The 18,336-nt window shown below is 45.4% G+C and overlaps 1 protein-coding gene across 2 annotated transcripts in view; it reads left to right on the forward strand.

Annotated features, from left to right (window-relative positions):
- The first annotated feature begins 1,353 nt into the window (after positions 1–1,353).
- dsf (nuclear receptor dissatisfaction) overlaps positions 1,354–18,336 on the forward strand; it is a 28,419-nt gene continuing 11,436 nt past the window's right edge. Inside the window, exons 1-2 of one of the 2 annotated variants that reach the window (XM_022799871.2) lie at positions 1,354–2,361; positions 6,308–6,383. In XM_022799871.2, the coding sequence (XP_022655606.1) occupies positions 2,326–2,361; positions 6,308–6,383 (112 nt within the window). In that variant the 5' untranslated portion in view covers positions 1,354–2,325. Of the gene's footprint in view, positions 2,362–6,307; positions 6,384–7,423; positions 9,342–18,336 lie in introns of those variants that run through there. The other variant, XM_022799872.2, reaches the window with a different exon arrangement.

Here is an 18,336-nt window from a genome sequence, read left to right on the forward strand (position 1 = left end):
GCAGCAGCAGCAACAAATATTTTCATTTGTCCTTTTGTTGCATTTTTAGCTATGTTCTCTGGCGCGCAGGACGGGATCGTCCTTCTTCATTGTCGCCTCCGACGCTGTTGCTCCTTGATGGCGGTCAGTCGACCCGTGCCAGGAACCTGTGGCAACTTTTCCCTATTTGCCGACGTTCACAGAACTGGTGCAACACTAGAAGAAGCGTTACCCTAGGCTGCGAAGGGATTGGCTTGACTCAACTCCTAGTTCGGCTCTGCTTCCCTTTCCCCTGCTCTATGGCTAACTCCTGCTGCTTACTGGCGACTGGCTCCTAGTGAGTCGCCGCTGGCAATGGCGGCGGCGGAACCGGCGCCAGGACCGTCAACTAACCCTGTGCTTAACAGACAACTGAGCGCATCACTTTTGTCGTTATCATGTGGGCGGCCGGCTGAATGCTGCCTGCCCGCCCGCGTGTCCTGTCTTGTACTCGCCTGCCCCCATTGTTTCTTCCCTCGCCAGTATTAGTACCATCGGTGAGTTGTTCCGGGAGGGGGGCATGGAGCCAGGACGATGGGGGTCAGGCGCGATGTCGTCGATCGCTCGCTCAGTCTGTCGGTCGAATCGGCAACCGGTGAAAGTGCTTAGGCGGCCCCGCAGTGGCGACCTCTGCTTTCGGCGCCTTTGCCTCCATTGTGACCGACTCGCCTCTTTCCCGCGGAGTCAGACCGCCACCGACTGCAGATTCGACCGACCGATTGAGCGAGTGAGCGAGCTCAGCACCCCTCTGACCGACCAACTTACCCACCCACCATCCAGCCACCCTCACCCAGCTCTGGCTAGCCGCCCTTCCAGTCACCTTTCCCGGCTGACAACCCCTGCCGATTCGCGGGTTCGTCCGCCACCGGCGGTAGCTTCGTTCGCTGTTAGTGAGCCACCGCGTGACCCATAGACAACATTTGCATTCCGTTAGGCCTTCTATTTTCTTGGCCGAGGCTGTGGGGGCCAGACCCCAACCATCGGGGCTGGATCATGGTCGTCGTGACTGCTGGTGGATAAACTATTGAGGCGAGCAGGGGAGAACGACTTGCACTGGGATGCCGGTTGGGGGTGATGCTGGGAAGATCGTCGTTGTCACCATTGCTATAGGGGGAAGAGCAGGAGAACGAGCCTCTGGCGTTAAGGGGCAACGGGAAGATTGGGAGGAAAAGCCGGTGGAATAGTGGACCAGCCGACCAATAAGAGGCGGCGACTCCTAGGGGGCGGTGCCCCGACCACGTGACCTCGCGGCGAACCGCCGCTTGGCTCTTGTCTGTTCGCTCCCTCGAGTGAATTCCCCACCCCATGCAGCTAGTAGCTAGCGAACAGCGAGAATCGAGTTGCGTCGGGTCGAGTTGGAGTCTCTAGCTGCTGGGAGTCGCAAGGCAGAACACAGGAGTGAGTTAGAATGAGAGGAGTCTAGCCCAACTTGAATCATCCTCGAGTGAGCGGCTCTAGGCAGCTGAGCAACAGCAAACCTGCGCGCAGTCGATAGGGAACGCAGCCTTGTCGAACGATACCGGCGGTAACACTCAACTCCTCTTCGGGTCTTTTGGGTGATCCCAGTTAGCCCCAATGAGCCAGAAGCCCATCTAGTTGCAACCACATAACTGCTAATCGTGCTGTTTAGATAAGCAGCGTAGATGTATGTGATGTACTGGCTACGAATGATATGATCAGGATTTGACAAAAGTACTTTTATATCTGCTATATTCATCCTATGTTACATTGTAAACAACTCGACGTTTTGCGTCCAGTGTGTGCAGAAGATAACGGGTTTGCTCAGACAGAAACCTAAATTTTTTAGACGTACAAATAGACCGACATCTAGGCAAGTATCAACAAATGATCTTTGTTCGACTCGGCTAAAAAGGTAGTTTATTTTTGGCCGTTACCGTTCGTGTTATGTGGTATCGTACATCGAAACTGCCAGCCATAGTGCGTCCACGGTACGCGCGCTTGCTTTATCAAGAAGCCTACTAATTAGTTTCATGGAACAATGGAAACTTTATGCCAATTGCAACTCGAGCAGAACGATACAGTCCGTGACAACTCCAGTTAGGGCCTATGGTCATACCATCAGCGTAAATCATAACACACGCCGTCAATAGCAACCCTCAAGGTGTCATCCGCATTTGCCAAAAGTGACAAAAAAAACTAAAAAAAAATTTCCGTTACGATACATTTTCTAACATTCAGAAAATGTGGACTAATTGTGTGATACAGTGCTGGAACAACAAACATTTTAAGCGTGCCTAGTTTACACAATTGTGTAATTCGTGACTCGAACCGGCCCGAAAGGTTTCTATGGAGATCGAAGCTAAGTTATCAGCGTCTAATGAAGTAAGTAGAATATCCAGTTCCTTTTCCGAGCTCATTTTATTGTTTTGATTAGAATCACCTACTGAAGAAGTAAGCACCTTCTTGCTATCACGAAGAACTCTCGAATACGGCCTGCTTCCTCTGGTCAAAATGTTCGTGTGAAAATCAATGTGACTCAATGACATGCGGCCTGACCGTCATAAGAGGAATTTCAATGTACGTAAGTATATGAAGAATGATTGTGGTACGAAAAAATGGGGTGCAGACATATTCTTTCAATCGAGCAATAGCTAAATGCACCAACAAGTGCATCCTTTAAGGTCTGATCATACTAGCAGATCAAGCTCAGCATGTACAAAGACCGTGACTCAGTTCTGGGACTCCGATACACAGTATTTAACAAGGCCTCCTATCTTACAGCACGTCAAGCTTCGTTACTTAGTCTAAGCAAATGTGTCTGCAGCGGTGACGTCGATCCTGCACTCTAACGTTCTATGTTTGAACAGGTCTTGAGTATTGTTTACCATCCACTTGTCAGGCCTACGTAGTCGCCCATTCAGCCAAAACTTGGCAGCCGCTCAGCTGTATGGGTATCCTTTTACTGAGTTTACTAAGAACTACATATTGTATACGTAGCCATGTAACGTTCTTATACTTTGTGCTTCGAGTTTCACGTCCTACTTTTTCACTAATACCATAATACTGCTACGTCCGACATTTTAGCTATTGTTATACTATAGTTGACGAAATCGCAATCCCGTAAAGAACCTTTTAACTCTGTAGAAGTTACTTCCGTGATAGTAGTCGTCACCGTTGCCTACTTATTTTGTACTTAAAACACGCCAACACTGACCGTCAGGGAAGTTCCTAGGAGATCTTACTCCTTACAGCGGCAGAAGCGATCGTATAAACCAAGTTACTCCTAAAAGAAGTGGTTACATTAGAAAACAACTAACGATGTCCCAGCGATATTATTGCTACACTGTTAAATGCAAAAGGTCGAGCGGACAGACCGGACTACGTGAATGAGACCCGTTGTCACCACTTTACTATATGCATATTGTTGTAACATGCACGTACAGCAAGATGCACGAGGAAGAGGACGATAGTGCCCACCGTCAGCCTAACATGGGACGTAGACATATGCGACTCCGTTCAAGTTAATAAGTCTGAGTGCGGCCTATGGGTGTTTTGGCATCGATTGCCGCCGCCGCCGCAATCCACCCGGCGCGCGTTGCAATCAGGGCATCAAAATTATCTACCCCCTCCCTTCCGACCATTCGCTCTCTCTCTCTCTCTCTCTCTCTCTCCCCTTCCGACATGTGTGGCATAGAGTTAGTGCTGGAGCGAAGGTCAAATGGATGAAACCTGAAGATGGAACAGCGCGATACATTTAGTTTAAGATGCAAGTAGCATATCGACAATTAGCAGACGAATCTGTCCGTCACCTTAACCTAAGAAACTGATCTCCGTCCACGACAGAATCGTTATTGGTTATCAGAAGCGCTACGCCAGAGATAGGCGAATATTGTGACCTATGACTTAGTGCAATATGAAAGGACGCTATTTAGCCAGCGGCTCTAACCGGTGGTCTCGTACACGCGTCAGCAAGAGATTGTCTTCGAAAACAGTTGCCTCTGTAATAGATGTGATCTTCAGGTAACCTACGAGCGAACGGGGGTAATATGACCGGGAAACTCGTTATAGCTTGAAAGCAGTGTAAATATGGCTGCAGCAAGAATTAGATTTGCAACGCTCGACGGTTATTGTACAACGTCTCCAGCTAAAGTTTTACTGTCATAGTAACGGTCATGATGTTATATGTATTACATGGGAAAAATATCATTATTGCCTGTAAAAAAAGACGCGTTTCCAGAAACTTCCAGAAAACTTCTGACTGGTAACCATCAAAGCACGATTGAGCTGTCGAATAAAGCAACAAGTAGATAAACATATAGCTAGTAAATAAATGAGATAGACATTGAACTCAAGCGTCTTGCTGTGTCTATGGCAACATGTCTTCGCGAGATTCTCTGTGATGTGTACATCTGTAATCAGTGTTAGGTTAGTGAGCGATCTTGCCCTTATCCGTCTACCATGGCAGCTCTATGAAGTAGTCCGGTGAACCGTTCGACTTCTATGACTAAATGAACAATTTCAATCAACGTTTACAGCCATCTATTCGTATTAAGCAACGCTACTTAGGCGGATCATGCTCCCAGTCACATGACAAATATCCCCTATTGGACAATAAGAGAGCTGGCGATGATAGCAATAAGAATAAAACCATGCAAATTCAGTGCCATATGTTCATCCGCTGCAGGTTTGGAGCCAGCCAGCTAATCCTACCGTACGGACCATCATATCTACTCATTTCATGAGCAGTTGAAAGGCGAAATGCTACATGTAGACGCACAAATAGATGTTGAGATATAATCTCGGACATCGATAGACGTATACACATATTAATGCCTACGTGTGCTAAAGGCGCCAGAGGGCTTCACGGTCTCGACTGCAATCTTCGATTTTGCGCGTCTGCCCCATGTGGTGGGGAATGGCGTTGAAGCCAGTCCTCCAGTCCGTGGCTCCGCAGGCCGCGAAGTACATAGGTTGCCATTTAGATTAATCCGTCTCAGTTCGACTTCTCACCCTTCCGTGGTTTCGTTTGGACCAACAAGAGATGCGCGGCCACTCACTTCATGGTCACTTGAGTTGAACACAAGCTAAAGCACTAGATTCAGGTCTATAAGGCGCCTTTATAGGGGAGGGAACGGCGTCTGCAGAATATTCAGGTACAATTAGAAGCATCCAGACGATTGCACGCGACTACAATGTAAACCTGATGAATCTGACTTCCAAGCGACGGGTGGTGACGCCGATTAAAATTGGAACGAATTGTTCTTAGCGGTCGACGGATAATCTTCTATCAGACCGCTCTGTTTGGCCTGACAGATTATCGGTTGTAACCTACGCCCGACATTAGCTCGACCTCAGAACAGGTATCTATTGCTCTTTAAGGAATTCAGATACAATAATATCGATTCGACTAAACTATCAACGTACGACATCCCGAAGCTTTTTGGAGCCATTTATCAGTCATTTTCTGAATTTTCAATTAGTGGCGTCACGGATAAAAAAGTTACCTTCTTCTACATACGATCGGGTCCGCTTACGAGCGGTGTGAAGTTTCTATATTATTTTTACTCTGTTGAAAACAATGGGTCGACCAGGCTTACTCTAAACAGATAAGTCCTTCTAGGCTGATGTTACTTGTTTTACACATCTTGCCCTTAACGCTGTATCGTTAGCCTGCTGTAACATCATTCAATCTCTCGCTATATATAAAGAAAATAATTTCTCTATTATAAAAGCGCAATTTTCGTTACTGGTTCTAACGAAAGCTAGCTTTTGAGTCTGTTTCCTTTTTTAGCAATGGAAAACAATAGTCCCAACACTGCTTAGTTACTTAGTGCTGATCCAAGAATCGGGTAGGGTCACTGTTGAAAAATCGAACAAAACTTCCGTCTTAGAACTCTAGTGCTTTCTGCATCGATATGTAGATACGTCCCGCTGAAGAATTTACGTTTATTTATGTACCAGACGCGACTGACGTTTTATTATAATGAAGAAACTGCGTTGAAGTACAAATCTAATTGCTGCCATCCATTTAACTTCTGCTTAGAAAAAGCTTTTCTTTTTCAAAAAAAAAAATCACCACTAATCAATTCGACTGAAAAAAGCTGAAGTAAACAAATGACGAAGTACATACCTGGAGATGGGCGGAGAGACAGTTCCAGTCATGTTCGCTGTCCAGTCATGTGTTCCTGTTACGACTTTTGACAGAAAAGGAACAGCAGTAAAGCGGTGTAATCGATTTAGAAATATAACTGGATAGTTACATTAATTTATAAGTACGGTGTATAAAAAAGACAACCTAAATATACATGTATTTTATTTTTGTTTGCAGACATTTCGGTGGCCATGGGTGAAGAACGCAAACGGTCAGACCCTTCTGGCTAAATGTGATTCGACCATAGAAAAACGTAAGTATCCTGCAATGGGGCTGACCTAAAATCGATCATTCTACGCATATATGGTACGCTGTTAGTACATGACGGCCACAATAACAAGCATTAAAATTATGTTTTTTTTTCCCACTTGCTAGCAGCCAAAAAGCCGATAGGCCAAATTTTCCGCTCATCAGCTTGTAGTGGCTCACAGGTGTGCGGTATATACTACGCTAAATTTTGACGTTAGCTTAAATTGTGGCCATACTGGACGCTATGGCACGATAAATAACGCTTAAGTATTATATGCGATGTGGCAGTAGGCAGAACGAAAAGCTCTCTTTGTCAGAAAATCTACCCATCAGTCTTAAAAAAATATCAGTCGTACCATGACATACCGTACTAGCCATAGCATGAACTATTTCGTAGACAGTGTCACAATGCACATTACTCATTGTTGCTTTGCCACATGCAATTACTGAGCAAAAACAAGCACTTACTCATTGCCGCCACAAAAGGCCTAATGTAATTTTGTCAGTCCTTAACCGATCGCTTCGACACAACTAGTGCTTTTGTCTCTAATTAAAACTATACTTATGGCGTAAAATGATTTTTTGCATTTATTTACAATTCGTTCGAAGGCCAGCAGTATTTTGCCGTCCGGTGCAAAGCTTGTTCGAAGCTTTAGAACGTGTGCACGGTCGTTCTCTGACCTCGGGACTTCAGCAAGAGTCGAATACCTACATTCGCCGGCATTGCTATCCGCCCTCTCTTGCTCTGCGTCTGCTGGCTTACTTAGTTCGTTTTGTGCTGTACGCATATTGGCGTGCGCACTCCTGCAGTGTATTAGTGTCTGAGCGCGCGTCTCTCGGTGTGTGCATGTGTGGGGTGCGCCTTGTTGGCTGCTTAGTGCCGATTGGTCGTTCCCTCTCTTCATGGCCCTCCTCCTTTATCGCTTTATGGAGTGAGGGGGGCCCAAGTCGTCGGTCGGTGGGATGGCTAACTTGCTGGCTTGCCCCTCTCTCGAGACCTCATTATGAACCAAAGCTGCGAGCAGAAATAGGCTCTAGTGGACTCCGTAGATTCAGTTGTCACTAGCGGTTTCCTGTAGGTGGCACCGCTTCGTAAACTTGGTGGAGAGCATTCAAACTGGGTGCTTCTCCCTGGGTTTACGAAAGCCATTGGTTTACGGCCATCTTGCGAAGTTATCCTCAATGGCACTTTTTTATTCTGGCCTCGAATAGAGGCGCGCGCTTCGTTCACCTTCAAACCGAACAGCTAGTAGCGAACTGTGATTCGTTTCGGTAACTGTTATTCATGGTGTTATTAGCTACTGCTGCTGCTGCTGCTTCTTCTATCGACGCACGCTTACCGAATGCATCGATGGGCTTGATAATAATGCTCACAGCCTTAGACACCACACCACGGTGGTGGGAAGAGATCCGTCCTATGCATCTATTGTGATCCTCTGATGGTTGAGCCCCACCGTCCTTTAGGAAAGACGAAAAAGAAGAAGACGACGACTCGCTGCATTTCATCCGCAGCCAGCCCACCACAGACCTCTCCCCCTCAGTGAACTCCTATTCTTTCGTTCATTCTTTTCGCCTTCGAGGTAAAACTTGTTCAGCTTGGTCCCCCTCTCACCCCAGTAGCTCTTCCCGCCCATTCATTGACACTCACTCGTTCGCCTACTGTGCAGCTTCGGTCAGGTCTTACCGCGTATGACGATCTCAGCTGCAATCAAACAGCCAAAATCAAGAGCGGGCTGTTGACTGGCGTTTCGCTCCTCGAATAGATCGGACGGCCTGCTCTGCCGCGCTTAATACCGCTACTAGTAGCAGCAGCAGCGGCGGCCGCGGCGGCGGTAGCAGTAGCCGTATTAGTCGCACAGCTACACTCACGCACATCTAATGCGATGGCACACAACAGCACATCGGCTGCGGAGTGAGAGACAGGGGAGAAGGAAATTCGAGTTTAATAATCGCCGCGAACACGACAGCGGCGTTGGCGCGACGATCTGAACGGAGAGCTGGAAAAGGAGGAGGAGCAGTCGTCGTCCGTGCTATGCTTAGCCATTCGAAAGTCCAAATCTGCTAGGACTCAAGTCAGGACGAGCTCGATCGCCAGTCGAATCAAGCGCGGAGGGTCGACACGGGGTGCTCACCCCCTACTGCAGACGTCAACGACTGTGATCGTCACAGATACCACTACTACACTGGCTGTATGATTGTACTGAACGAAGAAGAAATACGGACACCCCCCAGTGGACGCTGAGAGACACCTGATCGAGGGTTTTTGTTACGCCGCAGTAACGTTTCTGTTCCTTAGCTGGAGTGAGAGTTCGACGAACTCATTGAATCACTTAGATCAGCCCCTGCAAATTAAGAATTGTGTGCAATTAGTGATCGTCGCCGACGCAGTCTGATCCTGCGTTCTCGCCTGACTGCTAACAGCCCATGCAAAAAGTGGCCGCTTCAGAAAAACCCTAGGAACATGCAGACTGTCGAGCGTAACTGGAGCACAGAATCAGGACCACTGAACGACTAAAGTGTATCTGAACCCCTAGCAACGGAAAGCGCATCCCTGCGATTTCTAAGGAAAACTTCACTTACATGTTAGAATATTGACCAAGTGCCGATGTCAATAAATAGTCTCTGCCCTTCAAATGCTTGAGGGCGGACGGCGTGCAGGTTACTCCAGTTTGCCTGAATGCCGCTTGAAAGAAGGGCAGCTGATCTCTACGTTAAGCGTGTTCCCGTTGGAATTGGCAGCAACTATCGACAGGGACTGAATCGTGACGGAAGATAACAACGCGAAGATAATAAGTGCGCGTAACCCTTCCTGACAGGAAGGGACAGATACACTTGAAAGCAGTGAGGCTATTGGAGATTTTGCAGACGGCAACAACAGCAACACAGGGAAAAATGATTTTCGCAACGAACGGGGAATCAGTCTCCATACACGAATATGATCCAAATAGCATGGATTCATCTTGTAAGTCATACTCCATGTCTAGTTATTTTATTATCAATGCTTACTAATGCTACAAGTTTGGGAAGATCATAGCTTATTCTATCGCAGATGTTTTTCGTTGGAAACATAACCACGTAGGGTTTCTAACACTTTTGAAGACCTTTAGCTAAGTTTGTACACAGGATGTGTTGCCATGCTATTTGAAATCAACGACGATGATCATCTCATTTAGATGAGCTGTCAATAGTAGTGAGTAATACGTTGTTTGGCTAGCGTATGCCTTGACCCTTGTTTAAGAGGTCAAATATATTAGGAAATTTACACGCGCCCTTGCAAGAGGTCTATGTCGGATATATATAGTTTTTTTGCTCATTATTTATAATAAGGTTTTTATAGTTAAACTCTCATTAGATCATCGTAAAACTAATCGTGTGTAAAATACAGGGTGTTAACAAAATCGTCTAGGTCAAAGGCCGCCCAGTGGCCGTATAAACAGCAGCAGACTTATATTCTTTGGAACTCGTAGTGAAAACGGCTATCGATACCCTTTATATAAACACCTGTAGAGCTATATTTGAAAAAAATTGTAATCTTCCCTTAACAATGAGGCATCCGACAGGCGGCGTTCGTTACAGTTTGATGACTGAAAAAGGCAGCGGCCGGCCTCATAATAGGCCAAACTCCGTGAATATATTTCTGTTATTATATCGAGACACGTGTAGTCTCGAGTAGTTCTGGAAACGATGCCAATGTCGAAATACGTTGTTCTTACGCCTTAGCGGCAGCTAACTCATGAAAACGGCGTTCGTATTTTTTGGCTTGACAGTTTTCAGCGGGAGATTTTGCCCGCTCATAAAATACAGGTGAAAGTTCGTTCTATTTTTTTTTTTTTGTAGACGAGTTGTCTATGGGTAGCTTCTGTGTTCCTGCTTCTACATCAACCTGATGATACGTTTACGGCATATGCAAACACAAATGCTCAGTTGTACGTGCAACTTAATTCAGTCGCAGCATAAATCGAACGCGATGGGTCGTAAATGCGTTTTTTTGTGTTATCGCTCTGTACCAAAAGAATGAACTTTATCACCTCTAGCCTTATTCTGCGGCGATGCATATGCTCTGAGCACGTTGAAATCTTGCGATGGTCACTATGGTAGCTTTAACTATATTGCGCTCCTTTTTTTTCTTCACGAAAACAGGCAAGATCGATTAGCGTGAATTACCTATGTAAACCCTAGCAATGCTAGCTAGGGTTTACATAGGTAATTCAAAGAAAAAATGTCCACGCGATAAGCAGTCAAACACATCGAGATAATTTCTGATCGGCTATTAACTCAAAACGATATGCTACTCTATCTCTAGTGCCCTAGAATCTAATTTAAGCTCAAAATTCAATCTATCATTAATCTGCTTCAGCCTTTCAGGCACGTATGGGCGAGCTACAAGGAACGATTTTCCGCCGTAGCCTCGCACTCGTTTAGCAACAGCAGCAGCAACAACAACAACAATAACAAAAACGACTGTTGAGCTGACCCGATGAAACATCGGCACCAACGTCAGTTGTTAAAAGATGCACGAGAAAGTTTTGGGGTATCCTTCTGCTGCTGCATTATGAGCTCTCCTTCAAATTTCGAACGACTTCACTTCCTGTCGTATTCGTTGTTTTCCTGGCTGTGTGCATCTTTGCTATGGCCTGGCCTTTTCCTGAAATGATTGAACAAAGCTAGGTAGACTACACGAGGAATTCATTAATCGCTACTTCATCGGCGGTCTCGCATAGCGGTCACCAAGCTGGATTGAGCTGAGCAACAAGCTAAGACACGGCAGGCGCCGTCGCTGCTGACACTGCTACTGCCTTGGTACTTTTCGCCCCTTGAACGAGCAGGCGGGCGAAGGCTCGGCCGAGCCGATCTATTGTTCAAAGTCGAATTCGATTACACTTAACATCTGACCCCGTCGTTTGACGTCGTCGAACCCGTAGGCAATCAGCCGACGACAGACACGAAGGGTGGGTCGAAATCAACGGTCGAACCGCAGCTTCACCTGGCAACTATCCGATCAACAACAGCGGCTATCGTGGCGTCAGCAGCGAAGCATGTGCCGTGTGCGCTTGCTGACGGTCATCACTAGCTACTTGAGTACTATTAATAAAATCTACAAATCTGACTTCGATATGTCGGCCGTCGCCTCATCGAGTGCTTGCTTTCATGCCCTTTAGGCGAATGTACATACATAGTTCGCTTGTTAGATTTTTGTTCGCACCTTAGCTAGCTAGTAGCTCGCGCATGAAAACGGTAACGGTGCTGAGAGTCGGCCGCCGTCACTGACTACAAAAGTCGAAGACGAAGACTCGAGAATCCTTATGCAGCAGCGCCAACAGCCGTGAACTGAAGTGAAAAGAAGCGTCCGCCTTACCCAGGAGGGCCGCGATCAACCTCACACGTCAACTGCGCTCGTTGTAGGCACGAATTTTATTAGTCGAGCCGACAACTTTCACTATAGAACAACTGTCAAAAACGATAGCAGAAAAGCGCCGTCACCTCCCTCTAACGCTACCGCTGCCGCCAGTCTAATCAGAAGGGTACATGCGTGCTCGCGTGTGTATGCACGCGGCCATCGTGTTCAGCGGCCGTCGGAAGTGACGCGCACTACAATGTAGCTACCTATATTCATTGGGAAGTAACAGACGTAGTAGAGGAGCCAAAGGGAGTGACGCTGACAGAGCAGCTATGAAGCAAAGTGGGCTAGTGAAGACCGACAGCTCGATAAGTTACACTTCGTGGGTCGCTTAACTTCGTCACCTACGAAGCTATATGCATATTATCAGCCTGTCGAACATGTATTGACCGTGTTTCCAGTTACATGACTCTGAAAGCATACCTCCTAGATGGCATCACTCACGTTGGGTGTTGTTTGAAAGCTGAGATTTCGCAGGTTTTCAAACTTCAACTAGAACGGCATGAACGCATGTGGAATTTCTGCAAAAATTTCTTATACTCTACAATTTAATTAGTATAACGATGGCAATGCTTTCTAAGCTCAAAGAAAAAGTTTGTCGGTCGAGATGCGTCATTGAAAAAAATCGCTTAAATATAGTTCTGTCGTATCCGTTCTCGATTTCAACTATTTCTATTTAAATAATTCTAAGAGAGATTTCTATCGAAAGGTTAAATGTCTGGCTTTGACGCCATTTGTGACGCTCGACAAAAGTGTAACAAAATTAAGACACTTCTAAAGCTGCTCATCAAAAGCGAATAATAATATGCTACGTATATATATATATATATATATATATATATATACATATATATATATATATATATATATATATATATATATTCAGACGATGATTGAATGAAAGTAGAAGAAACGACTCTTAGATTGAGTTCATAGATGATAATTTTCATAATGAAAACCGCATTTTGCGAGGGAACAGACTCCACGAATATTACGGTATTTAGACATAATTTTTCCATATGGTAAAATGTTTGCATAGACTCGGAGTCGTGATTAGAGTAAGTTCGATAAATATAGAAAGAAAACATCAGTGTGTTTAATGGGACGATCTGAATTTTCTAAGTTAGTCGGCCATTTTTATCCTAGCGGTCACAACACGTGCCTGGATGCCGACACCCAAGATCTATACCCCGGGTCGAAGACATGAATTTTGACTATTTTTTTTTTGTCAATTTTGTCACTCTGTCTGCATACGGATCTTCGTTTTTGCAGAAGAGTCTCACTCTGCCGACAAGAAGAAGTTTACGTAAAGTGAATATAAAAAAAAAAACTGCAGGTAGAGAACAACTAGCCTTTATGTTCCAATTCAGCGAGCCCAAATGGCTTTTTTCTGTCTCGTGCTACGACCAGATGGGCCACAGATCGACCTGGGTCAATAATCAGGCTGATCATAGTCAGGCTATGGTACGTTGTAGAGAAGCGAATATCCACAACAGATTTCCTCATCGCCGTTCATAGTTCACTATCGCCTCCACCCTCTAGCACAATATATCTAACTGAATTGTGCTTTATTTTTTTGACATTGCGTACAACTTCTCGGTTAACGGGGTTATGAACTGCAAAATCTTGCAATAAATTACTGTACAAATTACATACGTGACTCTAAAATCCCGAAACGAAACCCATCACATCCCGTATAAATTTTGTTTGTTTGTTTGTTTGTTTGCTTGTCTGGACGAAATCCTGTATCGCCCAAGCATCCCGTTGCGTGTACAATTACATTGTCTAATTGTAGTTTGTTTTCTTTTTTTGCTTGACGTCTTTACGCACGACACTTCATAAAGATATAATCGTTCATACCTCAAAGGGAAATATACGAAACGATCCGGGATTTCAATTCATTCACCACACCTCTTTACTGTTGTTGCTCTTGCGACAAAAATAGTAGCATTGTATCCGTTAGTACTATCATAGTCATATCATCGCTCTTTGATCAGCGTCACGGGCTTTCTGGTAACGGTTCGCGTCTTCACGGCCCGTTGTTCTCCTCATCCCCACACACACACACTCTGAGCACCTACACAGAAATGGGCGCTCACTAACTAAAAGAAAAGGGAGCGACTTTCCGCCCCACATCTTGCCGATCTGCTGGGTGTTGATCGGGATGACCTTGCACCCACAGTAAACGTTGACAACAACGGGGAAGGAATAGACTAGGCCGCCGCTGCCGCGACGGAATCACGGATGGCTGATGGGTCGATGTTGGGTCGTTAGATAGACTGGGATGCTATGCGCGGTAGACTGATGCGTAACCCTGTGAAGTATTGGCCAAGCACCACGCGCACACGGTAATAGCATCCCACAGTCGCAGCAATAAAGTCACGCCAGAACAATCTAACCGTATCTGTGTATTGGCGACCGTCGGAACGAGAAACGGTCCCAATTTCAGATCCTGGGAGTTTCAACAGATTTCCCAGTCGCCAGAGCAAAAGTGATTACAGTCGAGGGAAAGCAAACGACTTGTGAACGGTTGACGCTTCGCTTGTGCGGGACCGTGATCAAGATACTCTCTACTTATTGTACTACTTGTCGCGTTACCTTAACTGATCCGATTCGGACGATTGGCTTCGCTCAGACGAGGAAGCGACCCGTATGTTTCAGTTAGCCCTAGCAACTACCATGCATGTTGTGCTTATTGCGATAGCCTGTAGAACGGTTTAGGTGTATGTAACAGACTCAGTCCGAAATCGAGACTCGACAATAGCAGCGGCACTTACAACAAGAAAACCTACAACATTGGTAGATACTGCTTATCACAATCAGTCATTGAGAAGTCGACACTCTGAACGGAAATCGTCGGCTCGAGAACCATCACTTGTCCGCAGCTAAATCCACTTTGTTGTTGTTGATCTTGTCGGAGTAATGGTAATAGTTACAAATCGTGATAAAAAATATTTCCCATTTGGCCAATTGGGCCACGGCTAACATAACTTTACCCATAAAAAGAAGCTACTCAGATCTTTTGTCTAATTTTCTTTGTTTTGTTATTACCCCACCTAATCCTTACCTACAAAATATATCTGGTCGTATAAATTATCGACTTTCTCTTGGGACAGGCACAGTTCTTTGGACATGCAAATCTATTCACTTTTTTGCTATTGGCCTGGTACCTCAAATGCAGTGAAGAGATAAATTTGCCTTCACGTAGTGTTCTTTAGCAAACACCTAATACTTCGCAGATGAATACCATTGCTTGCTAATGGTAATTTTCTTTAAATAAGGGCCACCTGGGCGAAATCCAGAGCTGTGTACACCAAGCTACATATATACGCCTATCTGGAGAAGTTCCTCACTACGAGAAACGGGTTGTGTCGAGAAGTTGAACGGTTTCGCTGTCCGAGAAAAATTACCTCGTCGGGCACATCGAAACATCTTCAGCTTTTTCCGCGCCGCTGACTCCGTTGTCAATACACAAGAGTCCAGAATAAGAAACGCTAGATCGGTCGGAATGAATAGAATCGGATGATCGTACGATGAGCAACAATATCTTATTCGAGCAGTAGCAACTGCAGGACATCGCTGCTGCTGGTCTTGCGCGGATCATCACTACGCACAGATCGAACGACCAGCTTAGCGTCTCGCGTGCTTTTCGTGCCACCGTCCGGTCCCTATCAAGCTCGCCGTATCTGTCTGACAGCCATCCATCGATCCCGACCACTCTCAGTGTGTGTACGAGTAAGGATGGGTGCGTTAGCTCGGGCGGAACACGGGCGGTTCCACAGGAGACGCTCCCTGAGAAAACTCCTGACGGCTCCCTGATTTACCAGCTAGCGGGCAGTACCTCCGAAGCGAGAGAGTTTCTTTTAATCTGGCAACTACCGACACCATCGATACGGCGGCTAGCAGTATCAGTAGTAATGTTCCTCGCGAGTGGTCTCAGCGCGAACTAAGGCCTACAAGGTACGCAGAACAGACGCTAGTAGGCACAGGACGCGTACCAGATGGCATGCGGACCAGGATAGCGCAGTTGAAAAGCGTTCTCAGCAGTGGCCGCGCTGGTGAGAAAACTGAAATACACTTCAATATATATATACATATGTGCATGTATATATAGATTGAGAACACCGCTTGTTTTGCCAGTGACGAACCACGCCAACAACGACAATATCAACAATAACGACAACAACGGCTTAAATTAATATCAGTGGACGTTCTCTCTGACTCACCCGGTAAGAAACGATTATCACATATAATAACATTCATGTAAAGAAATTACCAAACACAAAACGTTTCTGTGTTCAATATTTTTGCGCATCTTTGAGCGCACAAGCGTGCTACGCTCTGCGACTTTCGACTGTCACGGAGTTGATATGGCGTCAACTAGGCTATCGTTCGGGCCAGAAGGGGCAAATATTCGCTACACGTTAGCCTGTGAAGTGATCTTCTTCACGTAGCTCTCTCAATCCTAGAGCACTTAAAGATCTAACGGATGAATTACTAATCGACGTAACTTGCGCCGTATATTCTACTCTTGGCAAAATAACACCACGTTGCCTCTTTCCCTGCCCTGTGCATACAACAGTTTGCTTAATTTCGAAATTGACGATGACCGCTAATCAGAGTAATCTTACTACAATTAAATGATGTCTAACGGCGCAGCTGGTATTCAATGAGGTTCTACGTCACTGGATAGAAGAGATAGTGGCAAACTCGACGTATGGTACATCAGGTGAGGGAGAGGTGCTGAACGTGCCGAGGCGCTCTAACCAGCGGTGAATATTACGATTTGTAGTGACGTGGCATGGAGCTATTGTGCCATGCACGATGCGCTGAGATAAAGTGTCACAGGCATATGTTTGTATTAATGCAAAGATTGATGTGACGGGATGGGAAAAATTTGGGTACTATCCATTCCGACAGCTTTGTGTTGGCCGTGAGGCTCTAGCAAGTATATGTGCAGAAGAAAACCAATATTCTACTGTAAAATCGCGCGTATAACGATAAGCGATTTACATTGTTAGAGTGTCGCTGCTAGTGGGTTTTTTTTTCTTATTTGATATAACCCATTGAACGCACTAGCTGACTTGTCAACTCATACATGTTACTTTCTCTATATGTATATTATTATAATATAGCGAAATTAGGTTGACTAATGGGCTTCAACTTTTTAGACATGACAAATAACCTATTTATATAGTTACACAATGGTCGTAGATAGTGGTTATTATATAACCGGAAGAGATCGTTTTAGGATTGATGCGGTGATCGATTGATCGGCTGCTTAACGTATTCTATGAATAGTTATTGATTTGATGTACGTTATTTAACAAGCTTGTTGTACAAATGATCGTTGAATTGAATAGGATTATCTTAATAGGTGGTACCGATTAGGGTAATGTGCAGGTACGATGTGATGAATCGTTGATAAACTTTTTCAACGTATGTTTATACATGTGTACAAAACGGCAGAAAAAAGAGATCCGGAACGTTTAACTGCCATCGACACAGCCGTCCGAAACGATACAGCAGCAATGACAACGATGTCGAGAATAGTGAGATCTATCTGGGGCTTTTCTCCTCCTGTAAAGCATACGGTCCCCCACTAGTGCAGGCCACGGACTGGGCTTCGTCGTCTGAAACGTCGACAAATCGCTACTCTCAGCCAAAAAGCAGCTTCGCTTGCTTTGGTCAACAAGGAACGGCGAAAACTACGCTGGCTGTTAGCACTTACGCTGCAGAGAGAGGGAATCTGCCGCAAATCCTCGAGCAGGACGAGGGCGTGCAGCGGGATTGAAATGCCCTCGAATGGGCTGTTGGCTGGGTCACGGATCAAAATCCTGACGCTTTCGTAACAACGACGAATTCAGCGAAGCTGCAATCTCAATTCTGCATTTTTTAAAGATTTCAAACGTGCCGTTCATGCACTAGGTGTAAACCAATAGTGGTTTCTGGACGTTTTACTTCAAGGAATAGGCCATACGGTTCAATTAAGATCCACTCGATCAGGGCTAAACTGCATTTTCAGGGTCGAAAATGCCCGAAAATGCACTGTCGCTGAAGAGCATAGAAATTTTTTATTAAATTATGTCCGGCAGATGCCACAATAACGATCGAACTGCGAACAGCTTTAGCGATTTGCTGATACTGACATTATCGCGATAGCTTTCTCTGTATGTACAGCAGCCGGTTCAGCAGAAGCCTAACCAACCTCACAGTGTTTGTCCTATTTCTAGAATAAACCTTGTCATTTGACGTAAGCAAGCCGATTTATAATGAATAGAATAATAGGAAATGCGTATTCCACTATAAGAGACACGCTTGCTGTGCCTTTGTTCGAAGCAACACACGGGAATTCTATCCTATTTGTCTCGTCAATTCGAATGTTCATCCTATAGCAGCTAAAGTAGCCCGACAATTTATTTTTATTTCTCAGTTTAAACAGTTCTTGAAGGCGTTCATCTATTTTGTAGCCATTCCATGCATCTTAAGCTTGTGCGCATCGTGCCAAACAAACAGCAAATGCTATTTTCGGTCAGCACGCTCGTGCATTTCCACAACA

This window comes from Varroa destructor, unplaced genomic scaffold, assembly GCF_002443255.2.
Source record: "Varroa destructor unplaced genomic scaffold, Vdes_3.0 BEIS01000003.1, whole genome shotgun sequence".
Classification (NCBI taxonomy): domain Eukaryota; kingdom Metazoa; phylum Arthropoda; class Arachnida; order Mesostigmata; family Varroidae; genus Varroa; species Varroa destructor.